General features: G+C 42.6%; 1 protein-coding gene across 1 annotated transcript in view; it reads left to right on the top strand.

Moving 5' to 3' along the window:
* The first annotated feature begins 1209 nt into the window (after positions 1-1209).
* The window catches only part of LOC121560081 (small ubiquitin-related modifier 1), a 29795-nt gene continuing 13582 nt past the window's right edge, over positions 1210-17422 (top strand). Inside the window, exons 1-4 of the mRNA XM_041873130.2 lie at positions 1210-1343; positions 9723-9797; positions 10749-10826; positions 14623-14694. Of these exons, the coding sequence (XP_041729064.1) occupies positions 1329-1343; positions 9723-9797; positions 10749-10826; positions 14623-14694 (240 nt within the window). The 5' untranslated portion in view covers positions 1210-1328. The remainder of the gene's footprint in view (positions 1344-9722; positions 9798-10748; positions 10827-14622; positions 14695-17422) is intronic.

The raw sequence follows: 17422 nt of genomic DNA, 5'->3' as shown, positions 1-17422 counted from the left end.
CTGTTGGGACTCTGCTGTTGGGACTCTGCTGTTGGGACTCTGCTGCTGGGACTCTGCTGTTTGGACTCTGCTGTTGGGACTCTGCTGCTGGGACTCTGCTGTTGGGACTCTGCTGTTGGGACTCTGCTGTTGGGACTCTGCTGTTGGGACTCTGCTGTCGGGACTCTGCTGTCGGGACAGCTTTATGGAGGCCCTAACAGTTTGTGGTAACCATTTGTCACCGTTATAGTGCAATTAATGTATTGTTTATTGTTGTGTTGTGTAGTGGCTTTGCTGGCATGCATCTAAAACATTTTTTTGAGTTTGCCCCACCAAGATTTGTATGCTAAAATCGCCACTACCCGGCATTAAAGCTAATAAAGCTTTATTTATGTATTAATGCATTAATTTATTCATTAATTAATTAATAGTTTTTTGCATAAGTGTTTATGGACTGCTATCCTATCCATGTACCAATAAAGATCCATCCATTCTAGTGGGACTCGTTCCACAAACATGCTTTAATCTGAGGGTTAGCAGTGAGATTAGAAATTATTTCCATAAAATAAAAAACGTAGTACTGAAGTACAAATGGAAAACTAATTTGGGGATATTCCACCAGACAGAGAAACCACCAGGAGTGTATTCATTACGTCTTTACCGTTTAAGAACCAAATGGAAGCAAACGGGACGAAACGGGCAGGGACCTACTTGAATTTAACCAATAAAAACTCTCGTTGTCGTTGCAAACCGTTTTCTGTTTGGAGTAACCGTTTTCTGTTTGGAGTTAACGTCTTCTGTTGCAAAACGTTTTACAACAGACAATTATTTATTTTTTTGATTTGAAACGTTTTGCAACAGAATTGGCGTAATGAATACACCCTAGCTACAAACGATTTACACAACATACTTTGCGTGAGGGAGATCCAGGTTGTCACTAGTTACTACAGCCACAAAGTCCAAATTGGCGATATCGTAAAAAATCATGAAAACAAACATTTTATTTTTGGTCTTCATTTAAGGTTAGAAATAAACTTAGCAGTGTGGTTAGGGTTAAATCTGATTTTAAGAAGAGAAAATGTAGAAAAAAGCTGGGGTTTAGCCATTTGTGGCTGTGGTAACTAGGTTTAGCCATTTGTGGCTGTGGTAACTAGGTTTAGCCATTTGTGGCTGTGGTAACTAGGTTTAGCCATTTGTGGCTGTGGTAACTAGCGACGACCGGAGATCCACCTCTTTCCGATGACGTCACGGACAGTGTTTTGGAGGCGAGGAGTTGTTGAAGAAAATCGAAGAGCCTTGTTATCAACACGGGCGTCCTAAACTGCTCTATCTAATAGACAGAGAACAATATGTCAGAAGATACAGTAAGTGATAACTACTTATATAATATTTACCACTAAACAGTAGCTACATTTACACCGCGAGATAAGTCCGTAAACTGATAGCAGTTCGTTCACAGACTGCTAGCTATGTTAGCCATGGTACTAGCTGGCGTGCTACCAGCTAACTGGGGCCAAATGCTTTGCAGCTGCTAAAACAGTTAGTTAGCTAGTTTGATAGTACTTGTTAGCTAACTATCTAGCTAGTTAGCCAAGTTCGTTTCCAACTAGAGAGGACAGAAAGAGCTGCCCCAGACAATATCTGTGCGTTAGAGATGTCGACGAGGAGTATGACAGGTCTCCTCCAATGATGTGTATATAAACCCTGGATTGCTGATGCTATGTCTATTGGCCATTGAGAGGCTTTGAAGCCACCGGTCGGCCATATTGGTTCTCCCCAGCAGAGCAGTCCTCCATAGAAAGTAATAGTAATGGCGTCTTTTTGTAGGCACTAACTCCGCCTTGGTTCGTTGGACAAAGCCCATGGGAAAGTGAAGACAGTTTTTTGGAAAAACGCAGAAAATAAGGTCTGTGGTAAACACAGGGTTAGGATATCTTATACGTTTTGGTCTTCTTCAGCTAATGTCACTTTTTGTGAATTTTGATGCATTTATGTAATTTTAAAAAAGCTCATAAGCCTCATAATTCATAAAGGTCATGTTAACTGACTGATATTATCATAGAACAAAATGTATATGATCTCCAAAGCCTATGTTAACCTCAGACCTTATTTTTGGCATTTATCTCAAAACCCTATTCTTTCTCCATTCATTTTCCCCCATAGGAATGGCTGAACGAACCAGAGGTAACTCATTTCCGGCTTTTAGGACTACAAGCTGGCAGGCTCTATAGGAATTAATAGAATTCTACAGTATTTCAATTAAATGTCTCAAGGACAAAATGACACACTGAGTTTTCAAAACAATAAGAACACCTGCTATATTTTTTTTACGGTGGCCCAGTGTAGCTCAGTTGGTAGAGCATGGCGTTTGCGGCGCCAGGGTTGTGGGTTCGATTCCCACGGGGGGCCAGTATGAAAAATGTATGCACTCACTAACTGTAAGTCGCTCTGGATAAGAGCGTCTGGTAAATGACTAAAATGTAAAAATGGTGGTGGGAGTGCCAAGATGGAGGCGAGTGACTTCAAAACAGCGCCTCCTGTCTATCATCTAGTGCAGGGGTGTCAAACTCATTTTAGCTCAGGGGCCACATGGAGGAAAATCTATTCCCAAGTGGGCCGGACCGGAAAAATCATGGTGTATATATAACTTAAAAACAACAACTTCAGATTGTTTTCTTTGTTTTAATACGATCAACATACAACATAAAGCTGGAGCCTGAGGACAGTGTGTCCAAAATAGTACAAGCACAACATCACTATTAATCATAAAACACGTCAAGTTTATTTGAAAATTCTAAAGAAAAAGAACACACAAACACACAATGCCTCAGTGATTAACAGAACTGTTTCACAGATCACAGAACTATATCAGGGTGTCATTTCTGAGGCAGAAATGTAGATACAAATAATGAAATCCTGTTCCCCAAACAAGTGCAAGAACCACAGAGTCAAGAATAGGTTAAATATACAAATAAAATAAAATCAATTAAAAACAATAGCACATCAACATAAAAACATATAAACATAAAGCTGGAGCCTGAGGACAGTGTCCAAAAGCACAACATCACTATTAATCATAAAACACCTCAAGTTATTTGAAAGTTCTGAGGACAAAGAACACACAAACACACAATGCCTCAGTGATTAACAGAACTGTTTCACAGATTACAGAACTATATCAGGGTGTCATTTCTCAGGCAGAAATGTAGATAAAAATAATGACATCCTGTTCCCCAAACAAGTGCAAGAACCACAGAGTCAAGAATAGGTTAAATATACAAATAAAATAAAATCAATTAAAAACAATAGCACATCAACATAAAAACATATAAACATAAATCTGAAAGCGTTGCTCAAACTCCCGTAACAGTCCCGTTATTTTATCTTTGAACCGCTTCATGTCTGCCACATGTTGGGTCGCGCACACATTTTTCAGACAGGGGAAGTGAGCTGCATCACCACCGGCAAGTTGCGTCTCCCACAATGACAGCTTCAACTTGAAAGAACGTATGCTGTCATAATACTGCGTGACAACTTTGTTGCGCCCTTGCAGCTGTTTGTTCAAGTTATTCAGGTGCTCTGTAACATCCACCATAAATGCAAGGTCCTGCATCCATTCTGCGGAATGAAATTCTAACACTGGTTTGCCCTTTTCTTCCATGAACTGTTCAATTTCTTCTCGTAAATCAAAGAAACGCCTCAGCACAGCAACTTGGCTTAACCATCTTACCTCAGTGTGGTATGGCAGGCCATAGATGTGGTCTTTCTCTCTGAGAAGGCTGTCAAACTGAGGGTGATTCAGGCTTTTGGATCGGATGAAATTAACAGTTTGGATGACCACCTTCATGACGTTATCCATCTTTAATGACTTGCAACACAAAGCCTCCTGGTGCAAAATACAGTGAAAAGTCAAAAAATCACGTTTGCAGATTGCACTTTCTCTCTGAACTTTGTCACAACGCCTGCTTTTTTCCCGATCATTGAGGGTGCACCATCTGTAGCCAGGCTGACAGCGCGGGACCAGTCCACTCCGACCCTGTCCAGCGCGCCGACGAGTGCGGTAAAAATATCAGCTGCTGTCGTTGTATCTGTCATCGGCACCAACTCCACGAACTCCTCGGTGACGGTCAATGTGTCATCAACTCCGCGGATGAAAATGGCCAGTTGTGCAACATCTGTAATGTCCGTGCTTTCATCAATTGCAACCGAAAACGCAATAAATGACTTTACTTTTTGCTTCAACTGGCTGTCCAAATCCACTGAAAGATCGGAAATCCTGTCTGCAACTGTGTTTCTTGTCAGGCTGATATTTGCAAAAGCCTGCCGCTTTTCAGGGCACACAATCTCCGCTGCCTTCATCATGCATGTTTTTACAAATTCACCCTCACTAAATGGTTTTGAAGCCACTGCGATTTCATTAGCAATGAGGTAGCTAGCTTTCACTGCAGCGTCACTGATGTCTCGGCTGTGAGTAAACACAGACTGCTGTTTCTTCAGACCCGCCAACAGTTCATTCACCTTCTCTCATCTCCGCTGTCCTTGAAAATTGTCATATTTGTCGGCATGAAGACTCACATAGTGGCGACGAAGGTTATATTCTTTCAGCACTGCAACATGCTCTGAACACACCAAACATACAGCTTTCCCATTCAATTCCGTGAATAAATAGGATGACAATTTTTCATGGAACATTCTGCACTCTGCGTCCACTTTTCTCTTTTTTGACAGAGACATATTGGGGCAATGAGGGTGCCAAAGCACATAATGTTAAAAGTAGAAGCCGTAATAAATATCGCGGGCAAAACAAAGTAGCTCATTGGCTGCACGTGCTTGACCTACTTGCTCTGCCCCGGTATAAACAGTTTGCTTGCTTAACACAATTGCTATTGCGCCATCCAGTGGACGCAATTGGAACAGCAGTTTATTTTATTGAAAAATTGCAGCGCATTTTTATACTTTACAAAATTATTATTATAATGTTTTTATTTTTATTTTTTATCATCTCGCAGGCCGGATTAAACCCGTTTGCGGGCCTGATCCGGCCCACGGGCCGGACGTTTGACACCCCTGATCTAGTGTGTATATAAATCATTGGGCTCCTCTCTAAGGCCCAGGAAGCTCAGATTCAAACTCCCGTTAGACAGCTCTGCAAGCGTTATGTCAAAATACGTTAGTTACTCACCAAATATGGAGTTTCGCTGAGCAACTATCTTAATTTACTCCTGTTACTTCCAAAAAAGGTCAAAATAAACATTTACAAGCAACCGAAAAAAAATGCCTATTCAGCACCTCCAATGTAAATCACCCATTACTGCCACACACAGGTCGGAAGTCTACAACAGCTCAATACATTGGAGGTGCCGATTTGCTTGTACATTTTTATTTAGACCATTCTTGGAAGTACATACAAGCTGTAACGGGAGTATATTAAGGTAGTTGCGCAGCGAAACTCCGTACGTATTTTGACATTAAAATGCTTGCAGAGCTGTTTAATGGGAGCTTCCTGGGTGTTAGAGATACAATGCATCACAAAAAGTATGTGGACACCCCTTCATATTAGTGTTTTCGACTATTTCAGCCACATCCGTTGGTGACAGGTGTATAAAATCGAGCACACAGCCATGTAATCTCCATAGACAAACATTGGCAGTAGAATGGCCCGTACTGAAGAGCTCAGTGACTTTCAACGTGGCACCGTCATAGGATGCCACCTTTCCAACAAGTCAGTTTGTCAGATTTGTGCCCTGCTAGAGTTGCCCCGGTCAACTGTAGGTGCTGTTATTGTGAAGTGGAAACGTCTAGGAGCAACAACGGCTCAGCAGCGAAATGATAGGCCACACAAGTTCACAGAAAGGTACCACCGAGTGCTGAAGACGTCTGTCCTCAGTTGCAACACTCACTACCGAGTTCCAAACTGCCTCTGAAAGAAATGTCAGCACAAGAAGTGTTCGTCGGGAGCTTCATGAAATGGTCCCGTGTGGCTCAGTTGGTAGAGCATGGCACTTGCAACACCAGGGTTGTGGGTTCGATTCCCACAGGGGACCAGTACGAGAAAATGTATCCATCACATAGCATCGTTGCATCACATGTGTGGTGGCCCAGACCACTCTAAGGACCCCCTGTGTATAAGGCATGATTATGTGTAGCTAAGATATAACTTCAGGCTCCATGCCGAACTCCGATTTTAAACGTCTTCTGTTTTTAGTAATAGATATGGCTAGCTCTTGAAAACCCTCTCAAACCGTTTTCAGCAGTTAGCTTCGCCCACAGTTGGCTGCGTGTGAACTACAATTCCGACCAGGGGGGCGTCATGCACCCCAAAAATCTGAGGGGGCACAAAGTAAGTGAGGATGGCCTGAAAGCTGTTTCCTGCGATTTAGAGCCATAATCATTATGCCTAATTCTATGTAAAATATGTATTTTTCTGCATATCAAAGCATATTTTTCTGCATATCAAAGCATATTTTTCTGCATATCAAAGCATATTTTTATGCATATCAAAGCATATTTTTATGCATATCAAAGCATATTTTTATGCATATCAAAGCATATTTTTCTGCATATCAAAGCATATTTTTATGCATATCAAAGCATATTTTTCTGCATATCAAAGCATATTTTTCTGCATATCAAAGCATATTTTTCTGCATATCAAAGCATATTTTTATACATATCAAAGCATATTTTTCTGCATACCAAAGCATACCAAAGCATACCAAAGCATATCAAAGCATACCAAAGCATACCAAAGCATACCAAAGCATATCAAAGCATATCAAAGCATACCAAAGCATACCAAAGCATACCAAAGCATATCAAAGCATACCAAAGCATACCAAAGCATACCAAAGCATATCAAAGCATATCAAAGCATACCAAAGCATACCAAAGCATACCAAAGCATATCAAAGCATACCAAAGCATACCAAAGCATACCAAAGCATACCAAAGCATATCAAAGCATACCAAAGCATACCAAAGCATACCAAAGCATATCAAAGCATACCAAAGCATACCAAAGCATACCAAAGCATACCAAAGCATATCAAAGCATACCAAAGCATACCAAAGCATACCAAAGCATACCAAAGCAACATTTTGAGCTGTCTGTATCCTCCAGTCAGGTGGTTATTTTTTTTAAAGAAACGAAATAAACTTCTTTTGCAAAAATCTGGGTAACAGATTCAAAGGAATGTGAGTTTTATTCAGTACATTTAGTTATTGCCATCAGGCATGCAAGCTAAGGTAGATAGTTGGACAAGCTAGCTACTCTAACTTGACTGATATCCTGAAATGGCTTCTTGGTAGCTAGTTATGAGGATGGGAGATTGGGAACCTATCTGGGCTAAAGCTAACTTCATAAAATTGCTAGGTGGTTAGTAGACCATGGTGCTTGCCTACGGAGCTGTGAGGGGAACGGCACCTCCGTACCTTCAGGCTCTGATCAGTCCCTACACCCAAACGAGGGCATTGCGTTCATCCACCTCTGGCCTGCTAGCTCCCCTTCCTCTGCGGAAGCACAGTTCCCGCTCAGCCCAGTCAAAACTGTTCGCTGCCCTGGCACCCCAATGGTGGAACAAGCTCCCTCACGACGCCAGGACAGCGGAGTCACTCAACACCTTCCGGAGACACTTGAAACCCCACCTCTTTAAGGAATACCTGGGATAGGATAAAGTAACCCACAATTTGTAAGTCGCTCTGGATAAGAGCATCTGCTAAATGACGTAAATGTAATGTAAATGTAGTATTACAGAGAAACAAATACTTTTTTGGGGGGGGCGGAATTAAAAACACATCACACATTTAAAAACGTCAATAATCATTGCGTGCGAAAACGGTTTTTCAAAACAAATGCTGATATGTCCCTTTATCTTTTATATCAGTGAGAAAGAATCTTTAAAAATATATATATATATACTAATTAGCACAGGTGACTGCCCAGGAAGGGAGTGCGGCTCAAACCCTCAACCTTCTGGCCCGAAGCCGCTCCATCGACTATGAACCGTGCTCGTGGGGCAGAGTCGATATCTGCGCTTATAAACCCAGGGTCGTTACAGTAGGTACAGTGCCTTCAAAAAGTATTCACACCCCTTGACTTTTTCCACATTTTGTTGTGTTACAGCCTGAATTTAAAATTGATTAAATTGAGATTTTTTGGTAATGGCCTACACACGATACCCCATAATGTCAAAATGGAATTATGTTTTTAATTTTGTTTTAACAGTATTCAACCCATTTGTTATGGCAAGCCTAAATAAGTTCAGGAGTAAAAATGTGCTTAACAAGTCACACAATAAGTTGCATGCACTCACTCTGTGTGCAATAATAGTGTTTAACATGATTTTTTTAATGACTACCTCATCTCTGTACCCCATCATACAATTCTCTGTAAGGTCCCTGAGTTGAGCAGTGAATTTCAAACATCTAATTTACAGAGTGAAATTAAGGAAGCCTGTACAGAATATATAATATTCCAAAACATGCATCCTGTTTGCAACAAAGTAATAAATAAAGTAAAACTGCAAAACATTTGGCTACGAAATTACCTTCATGTCCTGAATACAAAGCGTTATGTTTAGGGCAACTCCAGAGCTTGAAGAATTTAGAAAATAATAATGTACAATCCAGGTGTGTAAAGCTCTTAGAGACTTACCCAGAAAGACTCACAGCTGTAATCGCTGCCAAAGGTGATTCTAACATGTATTGACTCAGTGGGTTGAATACTGATCTAATCAACATATATTACTGTTTTCTTTTTCTTTCACTTTGACTTTACAGAGTATTTTGTGTAGATGATTGACAAAAAATGACAATTAAATCAACAACAAAATGAGGATAAAGTCCAGAGGTGTGAATACTTTCTGAAGGCCCTGTAGGAAAACGCTTTGAAGTCACTCTGAACATAAATATAAACACAACATGCAACAATTTCAAAGATTTTACTGAGTTACAGTTCATATGAGGAAATCAGTCAATTGAAATAAATCAATTAGGCCCTAATCTCTAGATTTCACATAACTGGGCAGGGGTGGAGCCATGACTGGGCAGGGGTGGAGCCATGACTGGGCAGGGGCGGAGCCATGACTGGGCAGGGGCGGAGCCATGACTGGGCAGGGGCGGAGCCATGACTGGGCAGGGGCGGAGCCATGACTGGGCAGGGGCGGAGCCATGACTGGGCAGGGGCGGAGCCATGACTGGGCAGGGGCGGAGCCATGACTGGGCAGGGGTGGAGCCAGAGTGGGTGAGACAGGCCCAGCCAATCAGAATGCGTTTTTCCCCACAAAAGAGCTTTATTACAGACAGAAATACTCATCAGCACTAGTGGCCTTTTATTGTCCCCAGCACAAGGTGCACCTGTGTAATGATCATGCTGTTTAATCAGCTTCTTGATATGCCACACCTGTCAGGTGGATGGATTATCTTGGGAAAGGAGAAATGCTCACTAACAGGGACGTAAACAAATTTGTGCACAATTTTAGAGAAATAAGCTTTTTGTGCGTATGGAACATTTAATAGGATTATTTTTTTCAGGTCATCAAACATGGGACCAACACTTTACATGTTGCGTTTTATATTTTTGTTCAGTATATTTGGGGCTGTATGGCTTGGTCCATTATAGCAAAAGGAAACAAAAGCCATTGGGCGAGCACATCTGCAGACCTAGCTAAAACAAACTGGTATATTAGTGTTGAAGCCTATGATTGAATGCCAAGCCAATTCATGGAATGTCTATTCTCTTGAAGGACACAAAACCTTCAAGTCAGGATGGAGGAGACCAAAAAGATGGAGAATACATCAAACTGAAAGTGATCGGTCAGGTAAGAAGTTTCGAGTTGGACCATTATGCTGATGATCAGTAGGTATGGTGAGGTTGGTTTATCAGAGTCAATTCATCCACATACAGTGATCCCTCGCCACTTCGCGGTTCACTTATCGCGGATTCGCTATTTCGCGGATTTTCATAATGCATTTTTTTTTTTGGTGCATTGTGCTCTGCATTCTGATTCGCTAAAAACTCACTCCCGCTTCTTGTATCAAAACATGCTACGAATTGTGCTATCATTTTGTCGTCTCGTGCAGTTATGTGTACGTACATAAAACAGCTTGGCAAATTACATTAAGTTGGCCAAATTATCTTGTAATTTCGAACATCTCCTAAACCCATAATGTCGACGAAAACGGCCTGGACCGACAAAAGCACCTGCGGATGGGCGACGATGAAAGAGAAGAGGGAGAAGAGGACACGAGAGATGAGGAGGAAGGACTAACGCTTGGTCGCTTAGCAACCATGGTGCGAATGGCCACTGAACTTAAGCGAGTAGCTGAGGAATGGGACCCTTTGATGAGCCGTTCGTTACAGTTCTCCAACGTAATCGATGGTGGCATGTCGGTGTACAAGGATCTTTTTGCAAAGAAGAAAAAAGAGCGACAACAGCTGCCTATCACTATGTTCTTCTCCCGAACAAACACACCTGCACCGCGGGCTTCAGAAGAAGAGAACACTGCAGAGCGCAGTCAGGATGCAGCGGCCCAGTCTGAAGAGCAGTGAAACGGCCTACACGTGAGTCACTGTATTTGTATACATGTAATAGTTGCTAATTGTAAAAAAAAAAAAAGTTTTCTATTTCGCGGATTTCACTTATCGCGGGTCATTTTCGGAACGTAACCCCCGCGATAAACGAGGGATTACTGTATATCAGTTGACCTGTTGACCTCAGTTGTTTAAATGTTGGACTCTGAATCTGTTCTCTTTTGTCTTCCAACCTCAGGACAACAGTGAAATTCACTTCAAAGTGAAGATGACGACCCATCTGAAGAAGCTGAAGGAGTCTTATAGCCAGAGACAGGTAATATTCCCATCTCACTCACAACTTATAGCCAGAGACAGGTAATATTCCCATCTCACTCACAACTTATAGCCAGAGACAGGTAATATTCCCATCTCACTCACAACTTATAGCCAGAGACAGGTAATATTCCCATCTCACTCACAACTTATAGCCAGAGACAGGTAATATTCCCATCTCACTCACAACTTATAGCCAGAGACAGGTAATATTCCCATCTCACTCACAACTTATAGCCAGAGACAGGTAATATTCCCATCTCACTCACAACTTATAGCCAGAGACAGGTAATATTCCCATCTCACTCACAACTTATAGCCAGAGACAGGTAATATTCCCATCTCACTCACAACTTATAGCCAGAGACAGGTAATATTCCCATCTCACTCACAACTTATAGCCAGAGACAGGTAATATTCCCACCTCACTCACAACTTATAGCCAGAGACAGGTAATATTCCCATCTCACTCACAACTTATAGCCAGAGACAGGTAATATTCCCATCTCACTCACAACTTATAGCCAGAGACAGGTAATATTCCCATCTCACTCACAACTTATAGCCAGAGACAGGTAATATTCCCATCTCACTCACAACTTATAGCCAGAGACAGGTAATATTCCCATCTCACTCACAACTTATAGCCAGAGACAGGTAATATTCCCATCTCACTCACAACTTATAGCCAGAGACAGGTAATATTCCCATCTCACTCACAATTTATAGCCAGAGACAGGTAATATTCCCATCTCACTCACAATTTATAGCCAGAGACAGGTAATATTCCCATCTCACTCACAACTTATAGCCAGAGACAGGTAATATTCCCATCTCACTCACAACTTATAGCCAGAGACAGGTAATATTCCCATCTCACTCACAATTTATAGCCAGAGACAGGTAATATTCCCATCTCACTCACAACTTATAGCCAGAGACAGGTAATATTCCCATCTCACTCACAACTTATAGCCAGAGACGGGTAATATTCCCATCTCACTCACAACTTATAGCCAGAGACGGGTAATATTCCCATCTCACTCACAACTTATAGCCAGAGACGGGTAATATTCCCATCTCACTCACAATTTATAGCCAGAGACGGGTAATATTCCCATCTCACTCACAATTTATAGCCAGAGACAGGTAATATTCCCATCTCACTCACAATTTATAGCCAGAGACAGGTAATATTCCCATCTCACTCACAATTTATAGCCAGAGACAGGTAATATTCCCATCTCACTCACAATTTATAGCCAGAGACAGGTAATATTCCCATCTCACTCACAACTTATAGCCAGAGACAGGTAATATTCCCATCTCACTCACAACTTATAGCCAGAGACAGGTAATATTCCCATCTCACTCACAACTTATAGCCAGAGACAGGTAATATTCCCATCTCACTCACAACTTATAGCCAGAGACAGGTAATATTCCCATCTCACTCACAACTTATAGCCAGAGACAGGTAATATTCCCATCTCACTCACAATTTATAGCCAGAGACAGGTAATATTCCCATCTCACTCACAACTTATAGCCAGAGACAGGTAATATTCCCATCTCACTCACAACTTATAGCCAGAGACAGGTAATATTCCCATCTCACTCACAACTTATAGCCAGAGACAGGTAATATTCCCATCTCACTCACAACTTATAGCCAGAGACAGGTAATATTCCCATCTCACTCACAACTTATAGCCAGAGACAGGTAATATTCCCATCTCACTCACAATTTATAGCCAGAGACAGGTAATATTCCCATCTCACTCACAACTTATAGCCAGAGACAGGTAATATTCCCATCTCACTCACAACTTATAGCCAGAGACAGGTAATATTCCCATCTCACTCACAACTTATAGCCAGAGACAGGTAATATTCCCATCTCACTCACAACTTATAGCCAGAGACAGGTAATATTCCCATCTCACTCACAACTTATAGCCAGAGACAGGTAATATTCCCATCTCACTCACAACTTATACCCAGAGACAGGTAATATTCCCATCTCACTCACAATTTATAGCCAGAGACAGGTAATATTCCCATCTCACTCACAACTTATAGCCAGAGACAGGTAATATTCCCATCTCACTCACAATTTATAGCCAGAGACAGGTAATATTCCCATCTCACTCACAATTTATAGCCAGAGACAGGTAATATTCCCATCTCACTCACAACTTATAGCCAGAGACAGGTAATATTCCCATCTCACTCACAACTTATAGCCAGAGACAGGTAATATTCCCATCTCACTCACAACTTATAGCCAGAGACAGGTAATATTCCCATCTCACTCACAACTTATAGCCAGAGACAGGTAATATTCCCATCTCACTCACAACTTATAGCCAGAGACAGGTAATATTCCCATCTCACTCACAACTTATAGCCAGAGACAGGTAATATTCCCATCTCACTCACAACTTATAGCCAGAGACAGGTAATATTCCCATCTCACTCACAACTTATAGCCAGAGACAGGTAATATTCCCATCTCACTCACAACTTATAGCCAGAGACGGGTAATATTCCCATCTCACTCACAACTTATAGCCAGAGACGGGTAATATTCCCATCTCACTCACAATTTATAGCCAGAGACGGGTAATATTCCCATCTCACTCACAATTTATAGCCAGAGACAGGTAATATTCCCATCTCACTCACAACTTATAGCCAGAGACAGGTAATATTCCCATCTCACTCACAATTTATAGCCAGAGACAGGTAATATTCCCATCTCACTCACAATTTATAGCCAGAGACAGGTAATATTCCCATCTCACTCACAACTTATAGCCAGAGACAGGTAATATTCCCATCTCACTCACAACTTATAGCCAGAGACAGGTAATATTCCCATCTCACTCACAACTTATAGCCAGAGACAGGTAATATTCCCATCTCACTCACAACTTATAGCCAGAGACAGGTAATATTCCCATCTCACTCACAACTTATAGCCAGAGACAGGTAATATTCCCATCTCACTCACAATTTATAGCCAGAGACAGGTAATATTCCCATCTCACTCACAACTTATAGCCAGAGACAGGTAATATTCCCATCTCACTCACAACTTATAGCCAGAGACAGGTAATATTCCCATCTCACTCACAACTTATAGCCAGAGACAGGTAATATTCCCATCTCACTCACAACTTATAGCCAGAGACAGGTAATATTCCCATCTCACTCACAACTTATAGCCAGAGACAGGTAATATTCCCATCTCACTCACAACTTATAGCCAGAGACAGGTAATATTCCCATCTCACTCACAACTTATAGCCAGAGACAGGTAATATTCCCATCTCACTCACAACTTATAGCCAGAGACAGGTAATATTCCCATCTCACTCACAACTTATAGCCAGAGACAGGTAATATTCCCATCTCACTCACAATTTATAGCCAGAGACAGGTAATATTCCCATCTCACTCACAACTTATAGCCAGAGACAGGTAATATTCCCATCTCACTCACAACTTATAGCCAGAGACAGGTAATATTCCCATCTCACTCACAACTTATAGCCAGAGACAGGTAATATTCCCATCTCACTCACAACTTGACTAAAGGTTTTCTGGTCATTCCTAGTGAGCGACGTGTTGTCTGTGTGTGAGCCTCAAATGGCACTCTGCCTCCCATAGGGCTCTGGTCAAAGTAGCACACTCTATAGGGAATAGGGAGCCATTTGGGACTCACCATGTGTTCTTCCTTACCCAACATTTGTATGTATTCACTCAGCCGTCTTTTCCTGCTTGCTCTTTAGGGTGTCCATATGAGTACCTTACGGTTTCTATTTGAGGGACAAAGAATCTCAGACAACCACACTCCAAAAGAGGTAGCTATGCTTTTTGGTGTTGTTCTGTCTGATCCATAGCCTCTTCATGGCTGCAACATCATCTACCACACATACAGGACTCATCTGGACCCAGTTGTTTGGGTGGTAAAGGTAGATTCAGTGATATGACGAAGGTGCACTAAGTAAACGGCATAGTGGGTCAATTTCCGCAACAACTAAGAACGTTGAAGCGCAGCCTACTACTCCCTACTGTTATTTCCCATTGACTCTGTACCGGTACCCCCTGTATATAGCCTCCCTACTGTTATTTCCCATTGACTCTGTACCGGTACCCCCTGTATATAGCCTCCCTACTGTTATTTCCCATTGACTCTGTACCGGTACCCCCTGTATATAGCCTCCCTACTGTTATTTCCCATTGACTCTGTACCGGTACTTCCCTGTATATAGCCTCCCTACTGTTATTTCCCATTGACTCTGTACCGGTACCCCCCTGTATATAGCCTCCCTACTGTTATTTCCCATTGACTCTGTACCGGTACCCCCTGTATATAGCCTCCCTACTGTTATTTCCCATTGACTCTGTACCGGTACCCCCTGTATATAGCCTCCCTACTGTTATTTCCCATTGACTCTGTACCGGTACCCCCTGTATATAGCCTCCCTACTGTTATTTCCCATTGACTCTGTACCGGTACCCCCTGTATATAGCCTCCCTACTGTTATTTCCCATTGACTCTGTACCGGTACCCCCCTGTATATAGCCTCCCTACTGTTATTTCCCATTGACTCTGTACCGGTACCCCCCTGTATATAGCCTCCCTACTGTTATTTCCCATTGACTCTGTACCGGTACCCCTGTATATAGCCTCCCTACTGTTATTTCCCATTGACTCTGTACCGGTACCCCTGTATATAGCCTCCCTACTGTTATTTCCCATTGACTCTGTACCGGTACCCCCCTGTATATAGCCTCCCTACTGTTATTTCCCATTGACTCTGTACCGGTACCCCCTGTATATAGCCTCCCTACTGTTATTTCCCATTGACTCTGTACCGGTACCCCCCTGTATATAGCCTCCCCTACTGTTATTTCCCATTGACTCTGTACCGGTACCCCCTGTATATAGCCTCCCTACTGTTATTTCCCATTGACTCTGTACCGGTACCCCCCTGTATATAGCCTCCCTACTGTTATTTCCCATTGACTCTGTACCGGTACCCCCCTGTATATAGCCTCCCTACTGTTATTTCCCATTGACTCTGTACCGGTACCCCCTGTATATAGCCTCCCTACTGTTATTTCCCATTGACTCTGTACCGGTACCCCCTGTATATAGCCTCCCTACTGTTATTTCCCATTGACTCTGTACCGGTACCCCCTGTATATAGCCTCCCTACTGTTATTTCCCATTGACTCTGTACCGGTACCCCCTGTATATAGCCTCCCTACTGTTATTTCCCATTGACTCTGTACCGGTACCCCCTGTATATAGCCTCCCTACTGTTATTTCCCATTGACTCTGTACCGGTACCCCCTGTATATAGCCTCCCTACTGTTATTTCCCATTGACTCTGTACCGGTATCCCCCCTGTATATAGCCTCCCTACTGTTATTTCCCATTGACTCTGTACCGGTACCCCCCTGTATATAGCCTCCCTACTGTTATTTCCCATTGACTCTGTACCGGTACCCCCCTGTATATAGCCTCCCTACTGTTATTTCCCATTGACTCTGTACCGGTACCCCCTGTATATAGCCTCCCTACTGTTATTACACATTGACTCTGTACCGGTACCCCCTGTATATAGCCTCCCTACTGTTATTTCCCATTGACTCTGTACCGGTACCCCCTGTATATATCCTCCCTACTGTTATTTCCCATTGACTCTGTACCGGTACCCCCTGTATATATCCTCCCTACTGTTATTTCACATTGACTCTGTACCGGTACCCCCTGTATATAGCCTCCCTACTGTTATTTCACATTGACTCTGTACCGGTACCCCCTGTATATAGCCTCCCTACTGTTATTTCCCATTGACTCTGTACCGGTACCCCCCTGTATATAGCCTCCTACTGTTATTTCCCATTGACTCTGTACCGGTACCCCCTGTATATAGCCTCCCTACTGTTATTTCACATTGACTCTGTACCGGTACCCCCTGTATATAGCCTCCCTACTGTTATTTCCCATAGACTCTGTACTGGTACCCCCCTGTATATAGCCTCCCTACTGTTATTTCCCATTGACTCTGTACCGGTACCCCCTGTATATAGCCTCCCTACTGTTATTTCACATTGACTCTGTACCGGTACCCCCTGTATATAGCCTCCCTACTGTTATTTCCCATAGACTCTGTACCGGTACCCCCCTGTATATAGCCTCCCTACTGTTATTTCCCATTGACTCTGTACCGGTACCCCCTGTATATACATTTACATTTTAGTCATTTAGCAGACGCTCTTATCCAGAGCGACTTACAGGAGCAATTAGGGTTAAGTGCCTTGCTCAAGGGCACATTAACGTCATTTAGCAGACGCTCTTAGCCAGAGCGACTCACAAATTGGTGCGTTCACCCTATAGCCAGTGGGATAACCACTTTACAATTTGGGGGGGGGGTTAGAAGGAATACTTTATCCTATCCCAGGTATTCCTTAAAGAGGTGGGGTTTCAAATGTCTCCGGAAGGTGGTGAGTGACTCCGCTGTCCTGGCGTCGTGAGGGAGCTTGTTCCACCATTGGGGTGCCAGAGCAGCGAACAGT

The sequence above is a fragment of the Coregonus clupeaformis genome, chromosome 23, assembly GCF_020615455.1.
Source record: "Coregonus clupeaformis isolate EN_2021a chromosome 23, ASM2061545v1, whole genome shotgun sequence".
In the NCBI taxonomy this organism is placed as follows: Eukaryota; Metazoa; Chordata; class Actinopteri; order Salmoniformes; family Salmonidae; genus Coregonus; species Coregonus clupeaformis.
This window is presented reverse-complemented; position numbering and strand designations above follow the sequence as displayed.